We start from the raw sequence: 27,807 nt of genomic DNA on the forward strand, positions 1-27,807 counted from the left end.
TCGGAGAAGGGCGGGATATAAATTCAAATTAAAAAAAAATGGGGGGTCAATTAATATGTTCCCCTCCCCTTTTGGAGTAAAATAATTCCAAGCAAAAGGTAATAACAAAAATTTAAAAAAAAAAGAAAAGAAAAAGAAGTTTAATTATTCTTTGCAGGCAAAAAAATGAACAGGCCTGCACTAACAGCCTGCAACCAGTCGGTTTTCGGTCAGTAATTGGTAGAATTAAAGCAGAAAAGAAACCTGTGGTTTGCCAGGAAGTAAGGAATGAGAGCATAGGCAGTATTCATGTCCGGAAGGCAGCTGCGCGCCCAAACCAGGCACGCATGAAGCAAGCATGCGCATGTGGGGCGAACCGGTAGTAACATAATGAGAAACCCACCGTTGAACGAGAGGGACTTTCATGGCGTCTGACCATAGGTTCATCCCAACGCAAGCCCGTCAAGGCCCACTCGCGTCATTGCTCCTGTGGGTGTGGGTGGGTGGGTGCGTTTCCACCCCTTCTCCAGTGTAGCTTCTGCTTTCAACATCTGCATTTCCTTCTTCAGTCTTTGTGGTCCTGCGGTTTTCCGTAATATGCATTTTTAAAGCCCTCCGTAGAAGAACCTATCTTGCATTAGTCACTTCTCGGTAAAAATCTATGCAAATTCACAATGACATTTTTGTCTTGAAATGGCACTCTCCCACTTTCCGTGCTGCATTAAACCATTCACAAGGGACAGACCGCCAACTTCCGTACCGCTTGTCAAGACGTTCTTAATCACCAAGGGATTTTAGCAACTTTGCCTTCACAAATTCTGGTTGCCACAGCCAGCCTGTAACTTCGCTATTGTAGGCCAGCACAGAGGTTCAAGAAGCAAGGACGACAACCTGAAGCTCCAGCCCAGGAAATTTGGGATTGTACTACAATGTCCCACCAGCCAACGAATACTTCAGCTTCAACCAAAACAATACAAGAGCACACAATAGATACAAACTCATGGTAACCCGATCCAAACTAAACTGCAGACAATATGACTTCAGTAACAGAGTGGTCAATGCCTGGAATGCACTACCTGACTCTGTGGTTTCTTCCCCAAACCCCCAAAACTTTAACCTTAGACTGTCTACTGTTGACCTCACCCCATTCCTAAGTACACCCCTAAGTAAGGGGCATGCATAAGCGCACCAGGGTGCCTACCGTCCCTGTCCTAATGTTTTCTTTTATTCATACCCTTTACATGTATTTATAATTATGTTTACACTTGTATCTGTCATAGACTTTAGGAGAAACCCTCCCATACTTCCACTTCTCACAATACTAGACAACACAGTATCAACAGTAGAAACCTTTAAATTTCTAGGTTCTATCATATCGCAAGATCTAAAATGGACAGCTAACATCAAAAACATCATCAAAAAACGACAACAAAGAATGTTCTTTCTGCGCCAACTCAGGAAGCTCAAACTGCCCAAGGAGCTGCTGATTCAGTTCTACAGAGGAATTATTGAGTCTGTCATTTGCACCTCTATAACTGTCTGGTTCAGTTCTGCAACCCTGTCGTGTCCCGCTCCCCCTCTGACGACCAGGTCTAGGAAGTCCGTATCAAGCGTGGCCATGAAGCCTCTGCAGCTTTGCCAAATTCCTTCCAGGTTTCTCAGGGCAATCCAAGTTGTGACTTCAGCAAACTAGATGAGACTTTGCTTGACTCAAAATTAGAATACCAAAAGCAGGTCCTTTATATAGGCTGTGGAGTGTGGCTCCATGACTCAGCATTTATCCAGGCCTGCCTCCCCCTTTCTTCTGCTGGCATCGCCTCTCAGATCTCCAGAAGCGAGGATCCTCCCACTTTGAATTGTCTTCTGCTGTTTGAGAAAGGGAGGGGTCAGAAGGAGTAGGCCCGAGTAATTCCAATCCGTGGCTGACTTCCTCCGATGGCTAAGCCAAAGGAACACACGTATGAGTGAGGTTTGTTTGTTCATTCCTGACATCCTGTCCGGGCATGGTTGTTCATCTTCATTATCAGACTCTGAGTCTGATAGCAGGCCCGGGAGGAGATGGGAGGGGCCCGCTGAGGAGAGGAGGGAGGACGAGGCACAACAAACCCAACAAGAAAGACACAGACTTCAGAGGATAATTAAAACTGCAGAAAAAACAATGGCTACCAACCTGCCTTCCACTGAGGACCTGTATACTGCACGAATCAAGAAGAGGGCCGTGAAAATATCTACAGACCCCGCACATCCTGGACATAAACTGTTTCAACTCCTACCCTCAAAATGACGCTATAGAGCACTGCACACCAGAACAACTAGACACAAGAACAGTTTTTTCCCGAAGGCCATCACTCTGCTAAACAAATAATTCCATCAACACTGTCAAACTATTTACTAAATCTGCACTACTATTAATCTTCTCATAGTTCCCATCACCAATCTCTTTCCATTTATGACTGTATGACTGTAACTTTGTTGCTGGCAATCCTTATGATTTATATTGATATATTGACCATCAATTGTGTTGTAAATGTTGTACCTTGAAGAAGGTATCTTTTCTTTTATGTACACTGAGAGCATATGCACCAAAGACAAATTCCTTGTGTGTCCAATCACACTTGGCCAATAAAGAATTCTATTCTATTCTAAAAAAAATTAAAATACATGCTTGACAAAAAATAAATAAATAAAATAAAATAAATGTGACTTCTGCTTTTGCTTTTGGTTAACTATAATCTTACTTGGGTTGGCGTGTTCTACAAGCCACCCAAATATATATACATACAAAAAATGGCAGTGTATGAAAGAAAATAAGGATAGCTAGGATAGAACATATATAGAAACAAGGGATAATGGGACAAAAAAGATAAGTATAATTAAATGAAATGAGAGAGGGGAAAAGATGGTAAATATTAGAAGAATAGAGAAACGAAGCTGATGTAAAGAATGTAAACATTTATGTAAATGTTTGTTATGGTTGTATGGTTGGTTTTCTGTTTTGTTTTGTTAAAAAAAAAATTGAAAAAAACACATTTTAGGCACGGAATATCGCAATGAAATAAATAGATCAATCCGGAGATATCCAACATTTGTGGGCTACGCTCCAAGTGAAGCCTCCATCTCACAAAGGTACCTTTGGGTGTGAAAGACCTTTTCCTGGAGATTGGGTGGCATTTTAGCAGAAAGTCTCCAGTCACACACGGTCAGGAAGTGACACAGCCTCCTTACCAGCCAGCCTCTGTACCTGGAACCAAAGAACCGTATCAGTTAGAAACAGCAACCCCCGACATGGATCCTCTTCTCAGAAGTCATCCATGCCTCACGTCAGGGATTATCCACCAAGGGGATTGCCAAGAAAGCCTAAATGAAAACTAAGCCCGTCCTTTAAAAGAGATCTAGATCAGAAGTCTCCAGCCTTGGCAACTTTAAGACTTGTTGTTGTGGTTCGCCAGCAGCCTGCGGACCTGGCAGCGGAGTCGGACAGTGAGGAGGCTGGGGAAGACAATGGCCCAGTCCTGGAGTCAGGGGAAGGCCCGGATGAGGGCTCTGCCTCAGAGGCTGAGGTGGGGCCAGGGCCATCTGGGAGCGATGCGCGGACTCCGGAGCCTCCAGAGGCTGACAGTAGTGAGGCAGAGGAACAGGAGGAGCCTGTTCCTAATGCACACATGAGAAGAGCTGCCAGAAGGAAAGAGCAATTCAAGCAAAGAGGACGACTCGGGAGTAGGCCCAAGAGATGATTGGCCCCTCCCATAAGGCTTAAAAGACCAGCAACTGCATTTGGGCTCTTTGCTGGAAAACAATGTTGATTCAATTTAGAACAATTAATCAGTTCTTGCCTGCAGAAGTTGTGAATGCTCCAACACTGGAAATTTTTAAGAAAATGTTGGATAGCCATTTGTCTGAAATGGTGTAGGGTTTCCTGCCTGGGCAGGGGGTTGGACTAGAAGACCTCCAAGGTCCCTTCCAACTCTGTTGTTGTTGTTGTTATTGTTGTTGTTGTTGTTGTTGTTGTTGTTATTATCATTATTATTATTATTATTATTATTATTATTATTACAATTCCATTGCTTCTTGTCAGCGTCTCTTGAACTTTGTGGGGGTTTTGCCAAGAAAAGCCTTTGGCAGGTGGCCAGACATCAAAGGTTGGTGATAAGGTCAAAGGACTGTTTATTAAGAATTTTGTTTTGGACTAAGCTGAGAATGAATTAATTCTCAGCTGTTTTACTAAAATAAGTTTGTTGAGGACTGAATTGTGTTTAGTAATCACTACTTGGGCCTTGGTGACTATACTTGTGGACTTCAAACTTCACAGCTTTGCTGGCTGAGGAATTCTGGGAGTTGAAATCCACAAGTCTTCAAGTTGCCAAAGGTTGGAGATCCCTGGTCTATATTGTGGTCACCATCTTGACTTTGGACTCAGTTGTCACAGATTAAAAATGGGGAAAATAGAGCAACGGCTCCCAAATGCAGCACTAGTTCACGCCCCACGAACAGCAGCTCAATTTGCACAAAATGTCACCTCTGCAAATCCCCACAACACTGTCAAACTATTTACTAAGGCTGTTACTACGAGTCTTCTTCCCATCGTTCCTATTCCCTATCTCCTTTTTTGCTTACGACTCATAACATTGTTGCTTGTACCTTTACCATTTATATTGTTTTATTTAGTTTCCTAGTACGATTTATGTTGATTCTGGCAAGTTTCCTTTGCCCCTTACGATATGTGTGGTATTTCAACCAGCAAATGCTCAGTCTTACATATAGGAAAAAAGAACCCAAAAACTAAGTACATACTAGATGGACATTACCTTACAGATGACCCCCCATCCCGTTAAAGACCTTGGAGTTTTCATGTCAAATGATCTAAGTGCCAAAGCCCACTGCAATTACATAGCAAAAAAAGCTCTAAGAGTTGTAAACCTAATCTTGCGTAGCTTCTTTTCCAAAAACACCACACTACTAACCAGAGCATATAAAACATTTGCTAGACCAATTCTAGAATACAGCTCGCCTGTTTGGAACCCTCACCACATCTCTGACATCAATACAATTGAACGTGTCCAGAAATATTTTACAAGAAGAGTTCTCCATTCCTCTGAAAACAACAAAATACCTTATCCCACCAGACTTGAAATCCTAGGCTTAGAAAACTTGGAACTCCGTCGCCTTCGACAAGACCTAAGTTTAACTCACAGAATCATCTATTGTAATGTCCTTCCAGTTAAAGACTACTTCAGCTTTAACTGCAATAATACTAGAGCAACCAACAGATTTAAACTTAATGTCAACCACTTTAATCTAGATTGCAGAAAATTCGACTTCTGTAACAGAATCATCAGTGCTAGGAATACTTGACTCTGTGGTCTCTTCCCATAATCCCAAAAGCTTTAAACAAAAACTTTCTACTATTGACCTCACCCCATTCCTAAGAGGACCATAAGGGGCGTGCATAAGCGCACAAACGTGCCTACCGTTCCTGTCCTATTGTTTTTCTTTTCTTCTTTCTATATATATGCTTATACCTCCTTATATTTACCCATATGTTTATATACTATATAATCTTTTGTATGATTCCTACATATATTGTTGTGACAAAATAAATAAAATAAAATAAAAATAAGTATTCTCCCTCTTGCTTCTGGGTGGACATATTGATCAGATTTGGGAAGGAGGGTTCTTCTGATGATATTCCTGATAGTTTGCCAGAGCCTTTTGGAATTAGAATAGAGTTGGAAGGGACCTTGGAGATCTTCTAGTCCAGCCCCCTGCTCAAGCAGGAGAACCTATACCATTTCAGACAAGTGATTGTCCAGTCTCTTCTTGAAAATCTCCAGTGACGGAGCATCCCACAATTTCTGGTGGCAAGCTGTTCCAGGGATTAATTGTCCTCACTGTTAGGAACTTTCTCCTTAATTCCAGGTTGCTTCTCTCCTTGGTCAGTTTCCAACCATTATTTCTTGTCCTGCCCTCAGGTGCTTTGGAGAATAATTTGACCCCCACTCTTCTTTGTGGCAATTCCTCAAATACTGGAATGCCGCTATCGTGTCACCCCCTAATCGTGTCGTGTCACCCTCTAATCATGAGTGGCAGACAAAGCAAGTAAATTATGGTAAAGGGTAACAAACAAGGGAATAAAAGTCAACGCTCAATATAGCTAAACATTCACCACGATTTCTTGAGCCAGCCAACCGAGACTTGCCAAGGACTGATGCTTCCTTGATTAGCCAAATCAACAATCCTTCCTTTGTCGAGTTATTTTTAAAACTTAAGTTCTTTTCGCTTATACTTAAAAGATCAAGCTGGAGAAATGAGTCAGTTATTTTTCACTAATTTTGCTAGACTTATAGACTGTTCCCATCACGAGTGACCCTGAACTAAGTACATCCAAACGTCCAGGAATTAGATTAAAAACAATACAATAACAAAAAAAAATAATAATCACCAAGATCACTCAACCTACGTTCAAGCGCTGGGAATCTTCATAAGCCGAAACCAGAAAACTTTCTGCCAACAGACAAATCAAGAATAGATGCATTCCAGCCAAAAGACTCGATGGAATAAGCGTGTTTAAATAGCTGTCGTCTTGGTTTCTCTACCATGCCTGGGGACACCCCTGCTTGTCTCCATGGCCTCCAGAGATGGCATTCCTGGGATGAAGGACTCCAAGGAGAAACTGACTTTACTGAATTTGGTGGTGCCATAAATATGTAATCATGAGTGGTGCGGTTGTTGTGATCCAGGCCTCAGTAGGTAGTAGGAAACTCAGTTAGTGTAAAAACAAATTTACTTTATTCAAACAGCTGAGAATTACTTCATTCTCAGCGTAGTTCAAAGCAAATTCCTCCCAACACAAATTCCTCAGTCCTATCACCAACCTATGGGACGCGGTAGCTCAGTGGCTAAGACTCTGAGCTTGTTGATCGAAAGGTCGGCAGTTCAGCGGTTCGAATCCCTAGCTCTGCGTAACGGGGTGAGCTCCCGTTCCTTGTCCCAGCTTCTGCCAACCTAGCAGTTCGAAAGCACGTAAAAAATGCAAGTAGAAAAATAGGGACCACCTTTGATGGGAAGGTAACAGTGTTCTGTGCGCCTTTGGCATTGAGACATGCTGGCCACATGACCACGGACACGTCTTCGGACAGCGCTGGCTCTTTGGTTTTGAAATGGAGATGAGCACCGCCCCCTAGAGTCGGGAATGACTAGCACGTATGTGCATGGGGAACCTTTACCTTTTAAGACAGAGCATTTGTTGGTTGAGATTTGGAGTTTTTTTCCTTTCCTCTCAGAAAGCAGATTTGCTGTGATGTTATCCCAGCTCTAACCTTCCACAATCTGGCTGATGCAAAGAATAGGCTGGGATTCCCCAAATCAAAGGATGCCAAGTTAAATCTGGAAAGACCCGAGTGGCTGGCCTCCTATTTTTTTAAAAAAGGGGGGGAAACATCCTCCCCCCCCCTCAAAATCTTTGCTTTGGTATCCATCAAATCTTTTCTCTCCACCCTGACTTTAACAATATGAGCACTTTAGGGATTTCAGTATTTCAAAGAACCTCGTGAAGTGCAATTAAAGTAATTAGGAATCAGGCTAATGAGAATAAACTCTTTAATCCTCACTCGGCTCCTAGGAGGGAGAAAGCTTTGTTATCTACACACTGTATTAATTCGGAAGAGATGGGAAGACAGGAGGAGGAGAAAGGGAGGGGGGTGGGAAAAGGAAAAATTAAAAGCCACAGAGTCAAACGCAGCTAGTCTTAGAAAGAAGAACCTGGATATTTTCATAAACAGCAGATTAATGAAGAGGACTTAATCCTAGTGGCACCCCACTGACATAAGCAGGGTAGGCAGAATGGTTGGCGCTCATCAAGAGGGTGAAAACTGGCTTGTACAACCGCTTCCCTCTTTCCCCCCAGTTTGTTTTGCTTTGGATGAAATGCAAACTTTACTGTTTGCAGGATCCAATCTGGGTCAGAACCACCAGAACCAGTGGAGTTTTTGGACTCGTGCTAGATCCCATCCTTAGGAAACCTCTCTCTCTGTCTCTCTCTCTCGTTTACCGACTGTTCACAACATGCTAAAATAAATGACTTAAGACCAGTGCTCAAATGGTTCGGATGGGATTGAGGAGGGGATTGGCTTCAGGAATTCTGGGAGTTGAAGTCCACGAGTCCCCAACCCTGATGTAGAATCTACCATCGAACTCCTACGTCGATTGTAAAGTTCCTACGGAGTTCGCAGGAGAAGACAACATCCTCCAAGCATGGTAGGAGAAGTATACACCAGGATGGAAGCCAAACAACTTCACAAGCTTAACCATGAGTAGGAATCGGATGCGTTGGGTTCATCTACCTCTCCTCTCCTCTCCTCAACTCACCTGGTGTTTTCTTCCGTTATCTTGATCACATTGCAAAACCCCATGGAGGCCAGGTGCTTGTGAAAGAAAAATCCCTGAAGATCAAAAAAAGAAGACAGAATTTAAAGACAGCAGCTCTTCTGCACCTCTGGCCCCCAAAGCCAAGAGCCTTCCTTCTCTGTTGTCCCAGCTACAAGAGAGAGAAGCAACACAAGACAACTACAAATGATCAGGGCCTTGTCTTCATTGAGACCTTCCTAACCCAGAACAAGGGAGCTGAGCTTTCTCTCCCCATAAGCTTTCTCCATTGAGCCATGGTGGCACAGAGGTTAGACTGCAGTACTGCTGGTTGCCTGCAATTTGGCAGTTCGAATCTCACCAGGCTCAAGGCTAACTCAACCTTCCATCCTTCCAAGCTCAGTAAAATGAGGATCCAGATTGTTGGGGCCAAGAGACTGACTCTGTAAACTGCTTAGAGAGGACTGTAAAAGCATTGTGAAGTGGTATGTAAGTCTAAAAGCTATAGCTACTTTCCTTCCTTCCTTCCTTCCTTCCTTCCTTCCTTCCTTCCTTCCTTCCTCCCTTCCCTTCCCTTCCCTTCCCTTCCCTTCCCTTCCCTCTCAGTGGTTAGAAGGCAGTATTGAAGGCTAACTCTGCCCACAGCCAGGAGTTTGATCCTGACTGGCCCAAGATTGAGTCAGCCTTCCATCCTTGTGAGGTGGGTCAAATGAGGACCCAGGTTGTTGGGGGTAAATATGCTGACACTGTAAACCGCTTAGAGAGGGCTGGAAAGTACCGTGAAGTCGTATGTAAGTTTAAATGCTACTGCTGTTCTTCCTTCCTTCCAACCTCCCTTGCCTCCTTCCTTTCATCCATCCATCCATGGTGGAACAGCGGTTAGAATGCAGAACTGCAGGCTAATTCACTGCCCACTACCAGGAGTTCGACCCTGACCGGCTCAGGGTTGACTCAGCCTTCCGTCCTCCTGAGGTGGGTAAAATGAGGACCCAGATTGTTGGGGGCAACAGGCTGACTCTGTAAACTGCTTAGAGTGGGGCTGGAAAGCACTGGGAAGCGCTATATAAGTTTAAGTGCTATTGCTATAAGTGATATGCTAGATGTTCTAGAACAGGGGTTCCCAATCTTGGCCAACTTTAAGATGCGTGGACTTCAACTCCCAGAATTCCCCAGTCAACTATGCTTAAAAGAAAAACCACTTAAAAGAAAAAAGTTTAGTAGGAAAGCTGTTAGCCTCCCCTTGCCTCAGAGACAAAAAAAAATAATTCTTCGTCTGAAATATTTTAATCGAGTTATCCTAGGTATGAATTTGAGGATCTAACTGACCTCTTTCAAGCCTAAAATTCAATTGATTAACTAATAATTGCTTATCATACTATCCAAGCCAAGAACCAAGGGCACCCAGAATCTCTGTACAGATCATTCCCAACATACAACCACAGCTGGGACAGAAATTTTGGTTGTTAAACGATGCAGTTCTTAAATGAGTTATCAGGTGAGCAGACCAGATTTTCCATCCATTTTTACTGTGGTGGTTAAGAAAATCACGTGGCCGTTAAGTGAATCATGTGGTCATTAAATGAATCTGGCTTCCCTGTGACTCTGCTTCTCAGAAGCTGGCTGGAAATTGTGATCACGTGACCACTAAATGCTGCGACGGTCATAAAAGCGAGGCAGTGGCCAAGAGCCCGAATTGCGAACATTTATTTGTGTGTGTGTGTGTGTGTGATACAATGGTTGTAACTTTGAGGAGGGGTTGTAAGTCGTCGTTTCTGAAACAACGTTGTTAAACCAATGGCCGTAAGTTGAGGTATTGTCTCTGCACTAATGTCCTCCTTTTGATGGCTTCGGAAGACCTATTTCTGGAAATTTCAAGGACGTTATAAAGATAAATATACAGGCATTCCCACCCAAAAAAAGAGGCCAGTTTTGGCTTGTGCTAATCCTCCCTTCCCAATTCTAAAGAAAATTTTTAAAAAAGAAAGCGACAAGAATTCGAAGAAAATCGAGTTCTTTCCAAATCGGCTCGTCAGTAGCGTGGGAAAGACAATAAAACGCTGAACTAAAAGAATAGATTTTTGATTGATTCAAGCAAAATCTTTCTTTAGCTGTCCCTTTCCATCAATTCCTTACCCAGCTCTTAGAGGTGCATTTTTGGCAACAGCGCCCAACAAAGGAACGGTATTTGCCCAAAGAGGGTCCGACGATGTCCGGGTTGAGCCCCAAGTCCATGGTCAAGGTTTGCACCTGAGGAAGAATCCATATAACTTTAATTAGTCGCATGGAAATAACAAAATTGACAACTATTGTTTTTTAAGAATAGCGTTAAACAAAGAATGTTTCGCTGCATTAGACTGCCTCCAGCAGAAATCCATCAAGTAGTCCAAGTGTTTGTGTTGTTTTTAACCCTTATGGGTACTTTTTGAAAAAAAGTACAGAAGATGGAATGTAGAACAGAGAATAATAGATTCGGAAGGGACCTTGTAGGGCATCTAGTCCAACCCCCTCCCAGCCCAAGCAGGAGACCCTACATCATTTCTGACAGATGGCAGTCCAGTCTCTTCTTGAAAGCTTCCGGTGATGAAGCTCCCACAACTTCCGAAGGCAACTTCGGTTCCATTAGTTGATTGTTCTCACTGTCAGGAAATTTCTCCTTATTTCTAGGTGGAATCTCTCCTTGTTCAGTTTCCATCCATTATTCCTTGACTGCCCTTCGGGTGCTTTGGAAAACAGCTTGACCCCCACCTTCCTCCTCTCTGGGGCAGCCCCTCAAATATTGGAAGACTGGTATCCTGTCTCCCCTGGTCCTTCTCTTCACTAGACTAGCCAGGCCCAGTTCCTGCAACTGTTCTTCATATGTTTTAGCCTCCAGTCCCCTCATCATCCTTGTTGCTCTTCTCTGCACTCTTTCTAGAGTCTCAACATCTTTTTTTATAGTGTGGTGACCAACACTGGATGCAGTACTCTAGGTGTGCTCTTACTAAGGCTTTATAGAGTGGTTTTGGTACTTCACTTATACAATTCCAGACTGTCTTTGGTCATCATGAGATGGATTCAGGTGACCATAGAAAGAACAAAGAATTAAATGATTGATGGTTGTCTACTTAAATATGAAATCTCTTACTCAAAATCTGAATACGTTAAAGCAGTGTTTCTCAACGCTAGCAACTTCAATTCCCAGAACTCCCATGACCTTAGTCCACCCAGCCCACCTCAAAGGGTTGTTGTTAGGAAAGCATAGTAGGTATGCTCGCCATCTGCAGTTACTTAGAAAAAAGCAATATAGGGCAGGATGAAAAAAAAAATCCAATAAATAATAATTTCTCTAACACTATCATCTGCCTGATTCCGAGATCTTCATCCTGAACCACACTGTCTTTCAGATATGGCTGAAATCAGATGAAACTGTTTGCTGGTTTTCTACAAACAAAATTAAAGCTTAACCAAATGGGATGCTTAACATTTGCAACTGCTTCTAATACCGCCCTGAGTCCTTCGGGAGAAGGGCGGTATAAAAATTTAATAAATAATAATAATAATAATAATAATAATAATAATAATAATAATAATAATAATAATAATAATAATAATAATAATAATCTTCCTATGAAATAAAATGGAAAAAAGTAGAATTTTAACGCAGCTGAGCCTGTAATCCTTGACTTATAATTATAGCTCAACATTTCTGTTGTTATGAGAGACATTTGATAAGTGAGTTTTCTTCCATTTTACGATCTTTCTTGCCAGAGTTGTTAAGGGAAACCCTGCCATTTTTAAATTAGTAAGAGGATTGTTAAGTGAATCTGGTTTCTCCATTGTCCAGAAGGTCACAAAAGGCGATCTGACATCAACGAGGCAGAGGAACAGGGGGAGCCTGTTCCCGGTGCGCACATGCTTAGAGCTGCCAGAGGGCAAGAACAGTTAAGACAAAAGCGACAACTCAGGAGTAAGGCTTGGAGAGGATTGGCCCCTCCCATAAGACATAAAGGAGTGAGCCTTTGCAGGAACCAACTTTGTTTGTTCTGGTCTTTTTAAATTCTGCAGCTCCGTTTTGACTCTGTGCTCCGTGTGGCCTTGCAAAGCTAATTGCCAATTAGGCCTTTGGCAGCGTATCAAGGGAGATAAAGATGGGTGCTTATCAGCCTTATGTTGTGTCTCGCCCGCTTTCACCGCAGCCGGGGCCTTCTTATCTGCTTCCGAACGCTGAGGAATGTCCTAGTATGCCTCCCGGCCCCAGCCTGGCTCCATGCCCAGACAGGCTGAGGAGAAGGAAGTACCTCCAGCCCCCAGCTCTGGCTCCATGCCCAGGCAAACGGAGCAACTAGACCCTCCCCCTCCCCCACAGCATGTGAGCCTGAGGGAGGTCACTTACCAACAGCTGCAGACTGGAGTGACCCTCGCTTCAGAAGAATTGATAGGCGGCGGCGACAGAAGGAAGGGAGGGGCAGGCCTGGATAAGTGCTGAGTCATGGAGCCACACCCCATGACCTATATAAAGGATCTGCTTTCTGGCATTCTCTGAGTCAGGCAAAGTCTAACATATCTTGCTGAAGTCACTTTCTGGTCTCCTGCCTGCCTTGAGAACTTTGCTAGGACTTTGGCAGAGCTGCAGAGGCACGCCTGATTCCGGATTTCCCTGACCCGGCCGTCAGCGGAGGAGTGGGACACGACACCTTATTCCGAAGGACTGTGGCAGACTTCTGTCGGACTCTTTACAAACTATTTGTGACTCATCACGGGCTGTGAATGAACCGAATTCACAGCCGTTGAAATAAAAAGAGGGTTTTGGAGATTATTCGTGTGCTTTTTACTGACTCAGGAAGCCTTGGTCGGAACACTCTCTCTTCCCACTTATGGCTTTATCCATGATGCTTGTATCCTCCCCTCCCCCATTTGGCAAAGCAATCTCACAAAGCATGAAAGAAAACCAACTTTGCTTTAAAAAAAAGAAAAGAAAAAGTACAAGCAGTCCTTGCTGAACGAAATCATTCATTTAGCAACCGTTTGACCTTGCAAAAGTGACTTCCGGCCAATCCTGGGAGTTTCAGCCATTAAAACGGCCATGTGATCACAATCAGCTTTGGAAATTACTTTTTTAAAAAAAATATTCGCTTTTTTTTTTAAAAAAAAGTGAAATTGCAAGAACACAAGTTCCTGAGTGAGTTTTCCTTCAATCTGTTTTGAAAGAAAAAGGACACTGCAGTCTTTTTTTTTTCCAGCTTCTTCTGGAGATTTCTTTTTATTTTTTGTGCAATATGCAGCAAAGGACTTCAGAGTTGTGTGGTTTTTTTTTTAAAGAATTTAAATGTTAAGGCTTTGTGAAACTGATTTAAAGAAAGACTTTGAAAATCAGAAAGATCCTTGGTGCAGGGAAAATGTGTTTTGTCTACAGCTGGAATGCAAAAAAACACTTTGAAGGCAGATTATTAAAGCCAAGGATGGCCACTTTAAAGCAAACATTTAATCTGAGGGCTGGTGAAGCCCTTGAGATTTTAACTCTTTCCTGGAACTAACAGTTGCTATGGAAAATGAACAAATTCTTTGGGCTTTATGGTGGATTTTAAAATTCTGACCAAAGAAGGAGAGATGGGATGGCAAAAAGTGGAATTGGATGATCACACAAATAATGTTTCCAAAGGTTCTCAAATTGAGAGATTTAACTGGGATTATTTCATGGAAGTTACAAAAGGGCTTGGATAAAGATGATAAGAAGTTGTTCAAGAGAAGTGGCAAAAATATTAGAAGAAAACAGGCATTAGCTATGAGACTTAAGGATGGCGGGAAGAAAGAAGGAAACAAAAACACAAAATTGGTTTATTCAATTGTGGTTAAGTAACGGGTTGCTATCAGGGGGTAATATGAGAGCATATGCACCAAGACAAATTCTTGACCTAATTGGCCAATAAAAAATTCTATTCTATTCTATTCTATTCTATTCTATTCCATTCCATTCTATATTCTTGTTCTATTCTATTCTAACTTGTTGCTGGCAATCCTTATGATTTATATTGATATACTGACCATCAATTGTGTTGTAAATGTTGTACCTTGATGAACGTATCTTTTCTTTTATGTACACTGAGAGCATATGCACCAAGACAAATTCCTTGTGTGTCCAATCACACTTGGCCAATAAAATTCTATTCTATTCTATTCTATTTCACTCCATATTCCCTTCCCTTCCCTTCCCTTCTTCTCTCCTCTATTCCATTCCATTCCATTCCATTCCATTCCATATTCTATTCTATTCCCATTCCATCTGTTCTGTTCTGTTCTGTTCTGTTCTATTCTATTCTATTTTCTATTCTATTCTATTCTATTCGATTCGATTCTATTTTCGATTCTATTCTATTCTAATGCTTAATGGTTTATTTGGCTTGGATTGTTTCTCTTGGAAATTGTTTTAACAGCGGGGTGGATTAGTTTATAATATTTACATTTTGAATATGTAAATAAGGGGTTGTTATTTCTAATTTGTTTTCTTTTTCCTTGCGGTGTTTAATTCTTTAGAGGAGGCTGGGGGAGTTAAATGAAATGAGAAAGGGGGATTATATACTTAGGTTGTTAGGTATTTATGTTAATTTTTACTGGGCCTTAGTTGGTTATTAAGGAGAGCTGAAGATTTTTAAGGAGAACTAAAGATTTAGAGATGAGTTTACAAAAATCGGGGCGAGGTATGGAATGAAGATGCATCAGGCAGATAAATCTCGTTCTGCTTCATGAGACAGTGATAAATTCAGAACAGTGAATATGCTTAGACGAGATGAAAAGGGAAAATTCTTTTTCTTTCTACTTTTTTCCCGGGGGGATTTTTTTCCACACTTTTTCTTATTAGTACAGGTAGACCTCGACTTATGTCCCCCGAATTGAGCCCAAAATGTAGGTTGCTAAAAGAGATACGAGTTAACTGAGTTTTGCCTCGTTTTACGACTTCTCTTGCCACCGTTGTTAAGTGAATCAATGCAGCTGCTAAGCCGGTAACCCAGTCGTTAAGTGAATCTGGCTTTCCCCATTGACTTTGCTGGTCAGGAGGTCGCAAGAGGGGATCACGTGACCCCCGGGACACCGCAACCGTCATAAATATGAAGCAGTAGCCAAGCGTCTGAATTTCGGTCACATGATCATGGGGTTGCTTACTATGGTCATAAGTGTGAAAAAAGGTCATAAGTCAGGTACTCCCAGACACCCACTTGGTCGATGGGGTACAAAGCGAGACCCCCAGGCAGGGCACCATGTTGTGTATGTGTTGGTGAAAGACATTTTCCTACACATACACAACATCTCTCTTTTTTTGCGGGGGTGGGGGGAACACCCAAGAACAGTTCTACAGTCTTTCTTCCTTCCTTTCTTTTTCTTTCTCTTTCTTTTTTTCTTTCTTTCTCTCTCTCTCTCTTTCTTTCTTTCTTCTTTCTTTTTCTTCCTTTTTTTCTTTCCTTCCTTTCTTCCTTTCTTCCTTCCTTCCTTCCTTCCTTCCTTCCTTCCTTCCTTCCTTCCTTCTCTTTTGGTCCTGCCTTCCTTCTCTTTCTCTTTCTTTCTTTCTTTCTTTCTTTCTTTCTTTCTTTCTTTCTTTCTTTCTTTCTTCTCTTTCTTTCTTTTTCTTCCTTTTTTTCTTTCTTTCCTTTCTTTCTTCCTTCTCTTTTGGTCCTCCCTTCCTTCTCTTTCTTTCTTTTTCTTTTTCTTTTTCTTTCTCTATCTTTTTCTTTTTCTTTCTCTTTCTTTCTCATTTTCTTTTTCTTTCTTTCTGTCACTCTCTCTTTTTGTTTCTTTTCTCTCTCTCTCTTTTCTTTCTCTTTCTTTCTCCTTTTTCTTTCTTTCTTTCTCTTTCTTTCCTCTCTCTCTCTCTCTGTCTCCCTCCCTCCCTCCTCTCTCTTTCTCTGTTTTAAGAGTTTTAATCCAAGGTAATGTTTTATGTTGTGACTGCCATACACCGTTTGTGCACCACCAACATTCCTACACTTATGGGGGGGGGGGGGGCGTCTAGAAGAATAAAAAGCGAGGGGAGTTTTGTTCTGGGCCTTTCAGAAAATTACCTTATATGCGTACACACAATAAAAGAGGTACAGAAACAAACTGCATACAGCTGCACAACAGGGAGGTTTGATATATTATTCTTTTTTGGGGGGGGGGAACAACCATAATCATTTAGCTTCCGCGTTTAAATGGCGCTGAAGGCAGCAGCACAATGAAGATTTTGTTAGAGCCTGTGAACTTAGCACAACAATATTTGGTGGGATCAGGTCAAACCCACCTATAAACTCTCCTAAGCAGCCGGCAACCTATTAAAAATCCACCTTGATTCCAGTCTCGATGAGCCCAGAAAAATGCCCCCCCCCCCATTTCCTCTTTCCAATCCTTTCCTTTTGTCTAGTTCCCTTCCCACTCCTGGTTTCCATGGGTTGCGCATGAGAACCATGTTATCATCATATAATTCACGGGAAAAGGGGAGGAGGAGGAAGGGGAACTATTTGTTCACAACAGCCTCAGGAAGGTTGTTTGCTGAATGCAACTGCCTACACACCATTCATGCTCCCAGGATTATCTCCCACCTGGCAAGCTAAGCAGAAATGAAATACCTGGCTTTCTCACCTTGGGTTTACAGAGGCTCCTTCAGAAGCTAACGAAGCCCGAATGATATCAGAAGAGGTCAGCTTCATAGACTTTGGAGGCCTTCTAGTCCAGCCCCTTGCCCAAGGCAGGAGTCTGATCTTCCTTCCTTCCTTCCTTCCTTCCTTCCTTCCTTCCTTCCTTCCTTCCTTCCTTCCTTCCTTCCTTCTGTAGGAATTTAGCACCCACCCCCTCCTAGAAGAATGAAATATTTTAGAAAATATTTAAAAGGCAGAATATATTTCCCTGGATGAGAAATGGAGAAACATGTTTTAAAGACAAAGCAGCTTCCTGACTCCCCCCCCCACCTTTGTCAATGGGCCATTAAAGCTTCAGCCAAGCTCACTCAATCCCCCCACCTTCCTCAATGGACCTTCATTTGCAACACAATAGAACAGAAACTCACCACATGGCAAGGCTCAGGCAAGCTTGAGGGACAACCTACAATGTTAGCTAAGACCCCCCCACCCCCTGGGAGTCTGACAGCCAATCAGGGTACTCTTCTTGTGCCCCAGGAAATTCAAAGCTCAGAAAAAGCATAAAGCCAGGGAGCGCACAGGATCTCAGCCCTTTTTCTGTTCAGGATCTCAAGCCATGTGATCCTGACCACCATTAAACCATCTTTCCAAGCAGCCTCCATGTTTCCAGTGTCTTTGTCCCCACTTGGAACTGAACCCAGATGGATATTTCTTCCAACACTTCCTTCCTTCCTTCCTTCGCATGGGGCTGAAAGGCACCTTGGAGGTCTTCTAGTCCAGCCCGCTTCCCAAGGAACTATCTGTCCTTCCTTCCTTCCTTTTCCTCTCCTTCCTTTCCATCCTCTTCCTCTCCTTTCCTTTCCATCCTCTTTCTCTCCTTCTTTCTTTCTTTCCTTCCTTTTTATCCTTTCCATCCTTTCTCTCCTTCCTTTCCTACTTTCCTGCCTCTTTCTCTCCTTCCTTTCCTTCCTTTCTCTTCCTTCCTTCCTTTTCCTCTCCTTCCTTTCCATCCTTTCTCTCCTTCTTTCCCTCCTTCCTTTTTCTCTCCTACCTCTTTCTTCCTTCCTTTCTTTCCTTCCTTCCTTCCTCATGGAGGCACCTTGAGGTTTTCTAGCCCAACCCTCTGCCCGAGTTTGTTTGTTTTTGTTTGTTTATTTATTGAATTTATATTGCCGCCTATTCGCCTCTGGTGACTCAAGGCGGCTTACAGAACATAAAACCACATTTAAAACTGATAAAAAGAATCAAATAAATGAATATAGTGTATACTATAGAGTATAATAAAATCTTATACCACCCCAGACCAATGGATGTCCAACCTTTTCTTGAAAAGAAGAACATGATGAAAGAAAAAAAAAAGAAGGAAACAATAATACCATTCTTTTCTTGAAACGAAGGTGGCTACATTTGGTAGCCAGATCTTTTTCTTCTGCAGAAAGTTCGGCAGAGGGAAGAACTGGGAAGGAGGTTTTAAGAGGAGAGGCTGAATGCCTTGCTAAAGAAATCCATGCCCCTCCACCCCCAAACGGGCTCCTTGCATGATCAGAAAAAGAGAGAGAGAAGCCCCCAAGAGACAGGGGGCAGCCAAAGTCCAAGGAGATGTGGGGGGGGGAGGTTACCATTTGGGGTGACCGTTCCCTCCCACATCCTCCCCAGCGGAGGAGCGGAGGGAAGGAATTCTGGCCTTGGTCCCTTAAAGCAGGGGTCTCCAACCTTAAGACTTGTGGACTTCAACTCCCAGAATTCCTCAGCCAGCTTTGCTCAGCTGGGCATGGGGGGGGGGGGCGGGGGCAGGAATTTTTGCTACCAGTTCTCCGAACCACCTGCCGCCATCGCTACCGGATCAGGCGATCCGGTCCGAACGGGGAGCATTTCACCCTCGCTCTATAGCGTCCTTTTGAAGGTAGGAGTTGAAACAGTTTATGTCCAGGATGTGAGGGGTCAGTAGATATTTTCACAACCCTCTTTTTGATTTGTTTGACCTTGGTAACTTATAACTGCAGTAATCATTATGTCCAACATCGCATTCAATGCCACAAATAAAAGGAATAAAATTACACTGTTTTCTCTTTCCACAGTTATCCCTCAAGTAGCAATGCTCCCGACTTCTTTCATCTGCTGGAGGATAATTATACATATCGATAATAACATTCCCCCAACTGATCTTTGCATAGCAACTGAACCCAGTGTCTAGAGAAATGATGGATTATTTAACGCAGAGGGAGGCTTAGAAAAATAAAGTTTTAGCAAATAACATACCTGTGGATGAGGAGGATAGGTATAAAAACCAATACTGCAAGAAAAACAAAAACATAGGCTTTACTTTTAAAAAAAAACATGGAGCAAAGTTATTTTACAACCTAACAAAATTAAAGGCATTCTTTGTAATTCAGCCTACCTGAAATCTGCAGAAATTGTTCTACAAAGACAACTTATGTTCTGTCCAATACTGACTCTCAGGCCAAGACAGAAAAACAAAATAACAGTTGGAAGGGACCTTGGAGGTCTTCTAGTCCATCCCCCTACCCAAGGCGGAAGTCCTTACTCCATCCCAGACAAATGGCTGTCCAATCTCTTCTTAAAAACCTCCAATGATGGAGCACCCACAATCTCCTGAGGCAAGCAGTTCCACTGGCTAATTGTTCTCGCTGTCAGGAAATTCCTCCTTAGTTCTAGGTTGCGTCTCTCTTTAACCAGCTTCCAACCATTGCTTTTTATCCTTCCTTTGGATGCTTTAAGGATTACGTAGACCCCCCCTCCTCTCTGTGACAGCCCTTCAAAGACAGCTACCCCTAAGCCTTCTCTTCCTTAAGTCAGACATACTTAGTTCCCTCAATCGTTCATTGTACATAGAGCCCCCAAACCTTTAATCATCTTTGTTGCTCTTCTCTGCACTCTTTCTAGAGCCTAAACATCTCTCTTGGATCATAGAGAGCCTCCGGAGCCTCCAGAGGCTGACAGTAGTGAGGCAGAGAATCAGGAGGAGCCTGTTCCTAATGCACGCATGAGAAGAGCTGCCAGAAGGCAAGAGCAGCTCAAGCAAAGAGGACGACTCGGGAGTAGGGCCAAGAGATGATTGGCCCCTCCCATAAGGCTTAAAAGACCAGCAACGGAGTTTGGGCTCTTTGCCAGAAAACAACATTGATAGCTTCATCTTGTGGCATTAGTTTTGTATCGGCGTCTTCTGAACTTTTGCCAAGAAAGGCCTTTGGCAGTTTGCCTAATTAAGACCAAGGTTGATGATAAGACTGAGGAATTTGTGTTGGGAGGAATTTGCTTTGATTTAGTCCAAACTAAATGAGAATGAGTTAAGTTCTAATAAAGTTTGTTTGTTTTTACACTGACTGAGTTTCCTACTACCTACTTGGGCCCGGGTCACAACAAGGGCCTTCACCGCTGGGCCAAACCATCTCATTCTTAAATTGCTCGAAGAGAAGAATTAGAAGTGATACGATAAGCTGTCTTCCAATATTTGAGAGGCTGTCACAGAGAAGAGGGGGGGGTGTCAAATCTATTCCCCCAAAAAACCAGAGGGAAAGACCAGAAGCCACGGAGGTTCTTAAAGAGAGATCCGACCCAGAACAAGGAGAAATTTCTTGACAAATGAGGAAAAATGAAATAATGGAAAAAAATTAATCCACGGAGCAGCTTTCCTCCTCCAAAAGTTGCTGGAGGTCTTCATAGAAGAGACTGGACAGCCATTTGTCTGGGATGGGTATGCAGACTCCTGCCTTGGGCTGGGGGTTGGACTAGATGACCTCCAAGGTCTCTTCCAGCCCTAGGATTGATTCTATGTTCTATCTTCTTCCTTCGATTTTTCTAACCATGCAAATTAATTTTATGCACTGTCTTTCTGCCCCAAAAACTCTTCTCGGTTTCTCCCCGCCCCCCTTTCAAAGCAGGAGAATTAGCTAAGGAGGTTAGATGGGCTTGGGGGTGAACCGAGATCAAATAAATGGATTTACTTATTGCCTTTTGCAAGTTACGAAGGCTCCCTGGGGAACTGTGGCAAAAGCAACACATGGGCTAATAACCCCTCCTCTTTGCATGCCTAGAAGTGATTTGAATGATTCCAAGGAAAAGGTCACATATAGATTTTTTTAATTTATTTTTTAATCCAATGCAACAAAATGGATTTCGCTCCCTGCTATTTTGGCACAACGTACCGAAAAGGGAATAAGATATTTCGCTGCAATTATTTCTAGAAGTTGCTAACTCTATTGCCAGAATTCTGGGAGTTGAAGTCCACAAGTCTTAAAGCTGCCAAGGTTGGAGACCCCTGCTCTATTCATAGATTACTTTATTGTCATTACACATGGTGCAACGAAATTAAAGGCTGCCTTCAGTGTACATTATAACTATAAAAATAAAAGCGCAAACATACATCCTTTACATTCTATATAGTTGAAATTGAAAACCCGATATTGCTCTATACTGTAGAATTCAATATGGTTATTGCCCTGGGATGGAAGCTGTTTTTCAGCCTATTTGTCCTTGTTTTTATTATCCTGTACCGTCTGCCAGATGGTAATAGTTCAAAAAACAAAAAAGGGGTGCCCAGGATGAGATGGACTTTTAAGAATGTTTTGAACTTTCTTACGGCAGCGGGAGCTATAAAACTCTTCCAAAGAGGGGAGAGGGCCACCAATGATCCTCTGGGCAATGACGTTGACCCTCTGGAGCAGGGGTCCCCAAGCTTGACTGGCTGAGGTATTCTGGGAGTTGAAGTCCACAAGTCTTAAAGTTGCCAAGGTTGGAGACCCCTGCTCTGGAGCGCCGCCCTATCTGCCACTGTGCAACTGGCAAACCATGCGCAGGTGCATTAAGTTGAAATACTCTCTATGGTGCAGCGGTAGAAGTCCACCAGCAGTTTTTCATTCAGTTGTTGTTTCCTGAGAAGTCTCAGGTTGTTGTGACTCAGGCCCAAGTAGGTAGTAGGAAACTCAGTCAGTGAACAAACAAACAAACTTTATTCGAACAGCTGAGAATTACTTCATTCTCAGCGTAGTTCAACTAAATTAAAGCAAATTCCCCCCAACACAAATTCCTCATGTGGTATAGAATCTTCTGCTTGAGCAGGGGACTGGCCTAGAAGACCTCAAAGTCCCTTCCAGCTCTATTCTGATTGATTAAAGAATTGATCCTTTGAATAGATCCAGTAGCTTCAAAGCGGCCCCACCATCGTGTGAAATGTAAACAGGTCTCATTATTACCCAGTTGATCTTCCTCATTAAGCAGTCCAGCTTTTCCCACTCCAAAAGGTGTTCCTGAAAATCTATACTATTTGCAATATCTCTTAAGACTCCGGGGGTTTTAAAACTTCCTGTTCAATGCATATTAACATTTCAGAGGCATCTAGCTTAGAACAAAGGCAGGGCTATTCCTTCTCAAACGGGTGGTTTTAGTTACCGGTTAAAATTTACATTCCCACAGGAACTAATTATAATAAGGTTGATATCACAAGGTAAAAGAGTTTTTCTGCTATCCATCAGGCACACAAAAAAAATCCACTAATGTCTAGCCTCGCCAACAACCTAGCATATTTTAACATTTTAAGAGACACTGGAAATAAATACGCAAGACTACCGACTGAGTGAATTGATGATACATAAAGAAGTCACTCCTAAATCCCCCAAAACATTATTCAAACTTTATTAACAGACCTCCCCAAAAAGCTACTTACAATCTGGATTCAAAGTTCTAAGGAACAGCGACAAGAGTTGGAAGGGACCTTGGAGGCCATCTAGTCCAGCCCCCTGCTCTTGTAGGAGACCTATACTATTTCTGATAGATGGCTGTCCAATCTCTTTTAAAAAAACTTCCGGTGTTGGGGTACTCACAATTTCCAAAGGCAATTTGTTCCACTGTTAATTGTGATTAATTAATTTGTTCCATCGGTTAGTTGTGGTTAATTGTGGTTCCACCGGTTAATCGTGATGGATGGGCCACTCCTGAGGTCATGGGGTTAAGTTTTGGGGACTCAGCAACTGCCCTGCGTTTACGGCTGTCTGCAGCGCCCCACAATCATGTAAATGCAGAGATGCCCCGGAGCAAGCAACGTGTTGCTTCACAACTCTAGTGTTTGCTTTACGACTGTCATTTGTTTAATGACCACCACGGAAAGGTTGTAAAATCAGGTTTTGGCATGAGACGACCCCTTAACAACTATCACAACTTTGTTATACTGGTTATACTGGTCCACTTATTAGTGGACCCGAGGAATGCTGTCGATATAATTTACTTGGACTTCAGTAAAGCATTTGATAAAGTAGACCATAACCTACTACTAGATAAAGTAGAAAAATGTGGGTTAGACAGCACCACCACCAGATGGATTCGTAACTGGCTGACCAACCGCACTCAACGTGTAGTCCTCAACGGAACTACATCCACATGGAGGGAAGTATGCAGTGGAGTCCCCCAAGGCTCTGTTTTAGGCCCAGTACTCTTCAACATCTTCATCAATGACTTGGACGAGGGGATAGATGGGGAACTCATCAAATTTGCAGATGACACCAAGCTGGCAGGAATAGCCAACACTCCAGAAGATAGGCTCAAGATACAGATGGATCTTGACAGACTTGAACATTGGGCGCTATCTAACAAAATGAAATTCAACAGTGAAAAAAGTAAGGTTCTACATTTAGGCCAAAAAAAACCACACCAAAATGCACAGGTACCGGATATGTGGTACCTTGCTCAATAGTAGTACCTGTGAGAGGGATCTTGGAGTCCTAGTGGATAACCATTTAGATATGAGCCAGCCGTGTGCAGCAGCTGCCAAAAAAGCCAACACTGTTCTGGGCTGCATAAACAGAGGGATAGAATCAAGATCACGTGAAGTGTTAGTGCCACTTTATAATGCCTTGGTAAGGCCACACTTGGAATACTTGCATCCAGTTTTGGTCGCCACGATGTAAAAAAGATGTTGAGACTCTAGAAAGAGTGCAGAGAAGAGCAACAAAGATGATTAGGGGACTGGAGGCTAAAACATATGAAGAACGGTTGCAGGAACTGGGTATGTCTAGTTTAATAAAAAGAAGGACCAGGGGAGACATGATAGCTGTGTTCCAATATCTCAGGGGTTGCCACAAAGAAGAGGGAGTCGGGCTGTTCTCCAAAGCACCTGAGGGTAGAACAAGAAGCAATGGGTGGAAACTGAGCAAAGAAAGAAGCAACTTAGAACTAAGGAGAAATTTCCTGACAGTTAGAACAATTAATCAGTGGAACAACTTGCCTCCAGAAGTTGTGAATGATCCAACACTGGAAGTTTTTAAGAAGATTTGGATAACCATTTGTCTGAAATGGTGTAGGGTTTCCTGCCTGGGCAGGGGGTTGGACTAGAAGACCCCCAAGGTCCCTTCCAACTCTATTGTTGTTGTTGTTGTTGTTGTTGTTGTTGTTGTTGTTGTTATTATTATTATTATTACTACTACTACTACTACTACTACTACTGCTTACCACAAGAATTGCAAGCTCAATTAGTCCTCATATGTCGCTGACTACTTGTATCCTTAAATTACTGCAAAAGAAAAATAGAGAAATTTTGAAAACCGAAAGGGAGAAAACATACTTCCGAAATTTGAAACAGGAAAAAGTTCAAGTGGTTTTTAGAGTAACCGATCAAAACAATCCCCCCCAAAAAAGAGGTGTGTTTTTTTCCCTGTTTGCTTGCAATGATCCAGAAAGCATACAAGTCAACCCAGTAGCCTCACTTAAGGCACAAATCACCAGGTTTGAATTTTCATTCATGGTAGTTTGAAAACAAAAGAAAATGGTGGAGACTTTGGCCTTCTAAATCCCTTTAAAATATTTCCCCTTATGGTTAAAAAAAAACACACCTCCTCTTTTGTTTTTTTATGGTTAATTTTCCATCCAGGATACACTGAGCTATAACTGGACAATTTTGTCTAATTACTGAAATTATATCTTTGCATCAATGATGTTTTTTTTTTTCTTGTTCATGTTCTATTAAAAAATGACTAGTCACTTAAAAAAAAAAAGCTATCGTATTTTGGACGTCTTTATGGAAAGTCCGAATTCTGTGGAGCAAGCCATGATGTTGCGAAAGGTGGAAGAGAAGGGGAGACGTCAGCAAATGGACCAAATCACAGAGGAGACCTGAAGGTGTGGGAGATCTGGAGAAGATCCAGCCATGTGCTCAACAAAAGTTCACATTGATATGATGCACCCAACCAACCACCCAAGACTTGTTTTAAGGCCGCTGGAGAGGGGAGGGGAGAAGAAACAGAGAGAGAGAGAGAGAGAGAGAGAAAGAGGGAGAGGGAGAAAGAAGGAGAGGGAGGGAGAGGGAGAAAGAGAGATGGAGGGAGAGAGAGAGGGGGAGAGAGAGAAACAGAAAGAGAGGGAGAGAGAGAAAGAGATGGAGAGAGAGAGGGGGAGAGAGAGAAGGAGAGAGGAAGGAAGAATGGAAAGAAAGCAAAGGAAAGGTGATAGAAAGGAGGGAGGAAGAAAAGCAAAAAAAAGAGGAAGAGAGAAAAGATTAAAAAAAGAAGAAAGAAAAGAGGGAGGAAGGGAGGAAGGAAAAGAAAAGAAAAGAAATGATCTCATTATCAAGACCCCAAGCTATAAACTGGAAGACCGTGAGTTCTAGTATTGTCTTAGCCACTAAAGCTGTCTGGGTTGGGTGCCAATTACCAGGTGGCGGGGAGTTATAGTCTCACCTTAGGCAGGAAAGCCGGGTAGGTGACTTTGGGCCAGTCACTTGCTCTCAGTCCAGCCCACCTCCCAGGGTTGTTGTTTTGGGGAAAAGAGAAAGGAATATTAGGAATGTTCAAGGCCTTCAGTTATTTTACACAAATAATAAAGGCGGGATAAAAATCGGAAGGAAGGAAAGAAAGAAAGAAAGAAAGAAAAAGAGGGAGGAAGGAAAGAAAGAAAGAAAGAGAAAGAGGGAGGAAGGAAGGAAGGGTAGAATGGGAGGATTTGGGGTAAAACTCTCAACAATCCCAATTTCATTCAAAAAGGAAAGCAATATCAGAGGCCAAAGGCTCCTATTATATTATAATAATATTCTGTTATTTTATAATAAATAATCCAAAGGAAGGAAGGAAAAGTGATAGAAAGGAGGGAGGGACGGAGGGAGGGACGGAGGGAGGGAGAAAGCAAAAAAAAAAAGAGAAAGAGAGAAAAGATTAAAAAAAGAAGAAGAAAGAAAAGACAGAAGAAAGAAAAGAAGGAGAAAGGGGAGGTAGGAAAAGCGTCATATATATTGCATTGTATCACATGGTATCATATATAGTGTCAGGGTTCCTATTATATTATAATAATATTCTGTTATTTTATAATAAATAATCCAAAGGAAGGAAGGAAAGGTGATAGAAAGGAGGGAGGGAGGGAGGGAGAAAGCAAAAAAAAAGAGAAAGAGAGAAAAGATTAAAAAAAGAAGAAGAAAGAAAAGACAGAAGAAAGAAAAGAAGGAGAAAGGGGAGGTAGGAAAAGCGTCATATATATTGCATTGTATCACATGGTATCATATATAGTGTCAGGGTTCCTATTATATTATAATAATATTCTGTTATTTTATAATAATCCAAAGGAAGGAAGGAAAGGTGATAGAAAGGAGGGAGGGAGGGAGGGAGAAAGCAAAAAAAAAGAGAAAGAGAGAAAAGATTAAAAAAAGAAGAAGAAAGAAAAGACAGAAGAAAGAAAAGAAGGAGAAAGGGGAGGTAGGAAAAGTGTCATATATTTTGCATTGTATCACATGGTATCATATATAGTGTCAGGGCTCCTATTATATTATAATAATATTCTGTTATTTTACAATAAATAATCCAAAGGAAGGAAGGAAAGGTGATAGAAAGGAGGGAGGGAGGGAGGGAGAAAGCAAAAAAAAAGAGAAAGAGAGAAAAGATTAAAAAAAGAAGAAGAAAGAAAAGACAGAAGAAAGAAAAGAAGGAGAAAGGGGAGGTAGGAAAAGCGTCATATATATTGCATTGTATCACATGGTATCATATATAGTGTCAGGGTTCCTATTATATTATAATAATATTCTGTTATTTTATAATAAATAATCCAAAGGAAGGAAGGAAAGGTGATAGAAAGGAGGGAGGGAGAAAGCAAAAAAAGAGAAAGAGAGAAAAGATTAAAAAAAGGAGAAGAAAGAAAAGAGGGTGGAAGGAAGGAAGGAAGGAAGTTTTACTTTGGTCTCCTCCTCTCCTCCTGCAAACCAACCAGGCCGAGGCGGGCGGGGAAATCCGCAGCAGCGTCGTCTGAAGCGGGGCCGAGGCTCCACGCGGCTCCCCTGCGCCGAGCTCGGGGCCTTTTCAAAGGCCGCTTCCCCGGCGGGCGGCGGCGGGGATCATTCAGGCGCCTCCCGGGAAGAGACGCCGCGCAGGCTCCGCAGCGGGGAAGGACTCGCTCTGCTTCCCCGGGTGCGGAGGAGGCACCTTTAGCCCACCTGAAGGGCCTTTGCAAACGTTCGCCCTTCCTCTCCTTCCTTCTCTCTTTTCCATCGCTTTTTCCTTCCCTTCTTCCTCCCTCTTTCTTTCCTCTGAGTCGCTCTGGTTTGCAAACTTTTCTCTTTCTTTCTTTCTTTTTCTTTCTTTCCTTCTCTTTTCTATCACTTTTTCCTTTGTTTTCCCTCCCTCCCTCTTTCTTTCCTCTGAGTCGCTCTGCTTTGCAAACTTTTCTCTTTTTTTCCTTTTCTTTCTCCTTCTCTCTTTTCCCTCACTTTTTCCTTCCCTTGTTCTTCCTTCTCTCTCTCTCTCTTTCCTCTGAGTTGCACTGTTTGCAAACTTTTCTCTTTTTTTCCTTTCCTTTCTCCTTCTCTCTTTTCTGTCACTTTTTCCTTCCCTTGTTTTTCCTTCTCTCTCTCTTTCTTTCCTCTGAGTCGCTCTGCTTTGCAAACTTTTCTCTTTCTTTC

General features: G+C 42.5%; 1 protein-coding gene across 3 annotated transcripts in view; it reads right to left on the minus strand.

Moving 5' to 3' along the window:
- The window catches only part of GPAT2 (glycerol-3-phosphate acyltransferase 2, mitochondrial), a 61,164-nt gene extending 33,742 nt beyond the window's left edge, over positions 1-27,422 (minus strand). The window contains exons 1-6 of one of the 3 annotated variants that reach the window (XM_058194609.1): positions 27,085-27,422; positions 24,384-24,444; positions 19,182-19,215; positions 10,474-10,587; positions 8,344-8,417; positions 3,110-3,220 (exon numbers count right to left, since the gene is read on the minus strand). In XM_058194609.1, the coding sequence (XP_058050592.1) occupies positions 3,110-3,220; positions 8,344-8,417; positions 10,474-10,572 (284 nt within the window). In that variant the 5' untranslated portion in view covers positions 10,573-10,587; positions 19,182-19,215; positions 24,384-24,444; positions 27,085-27,422. Of the gene's footprint in view, positions 1-3,109; positions 3,221-8,343; positions 8,418-10,473; positions 10,588-16,926; positions 17,070-19,181; positions 19,216-24,383; positions 24,445-25,606; positions 25,797-27,084 lie in introns of those variants that run through there. The other 2 variants (XM_058194608.1, XM_058194610.1) reach the window with 2 other exon arrangements.
- Positions 27,423-27,807: the final 385 nt, after the last annotated feature.

Source organism: Ahaetulla prasina, chromosome 9 (assembly GCF_028640845.1).
Source record: "Ahaetulla prasina isolate Xishuangbanna chromosome 9, ASM2864084v1, whole genome shotgun sequence".
Lineage (NCBI taxonomy): Eukaryota > Metazoa > Chordata > Lepidosauria > Squamata > Colubridae > Ahaetulla > Ahaetulla prasina.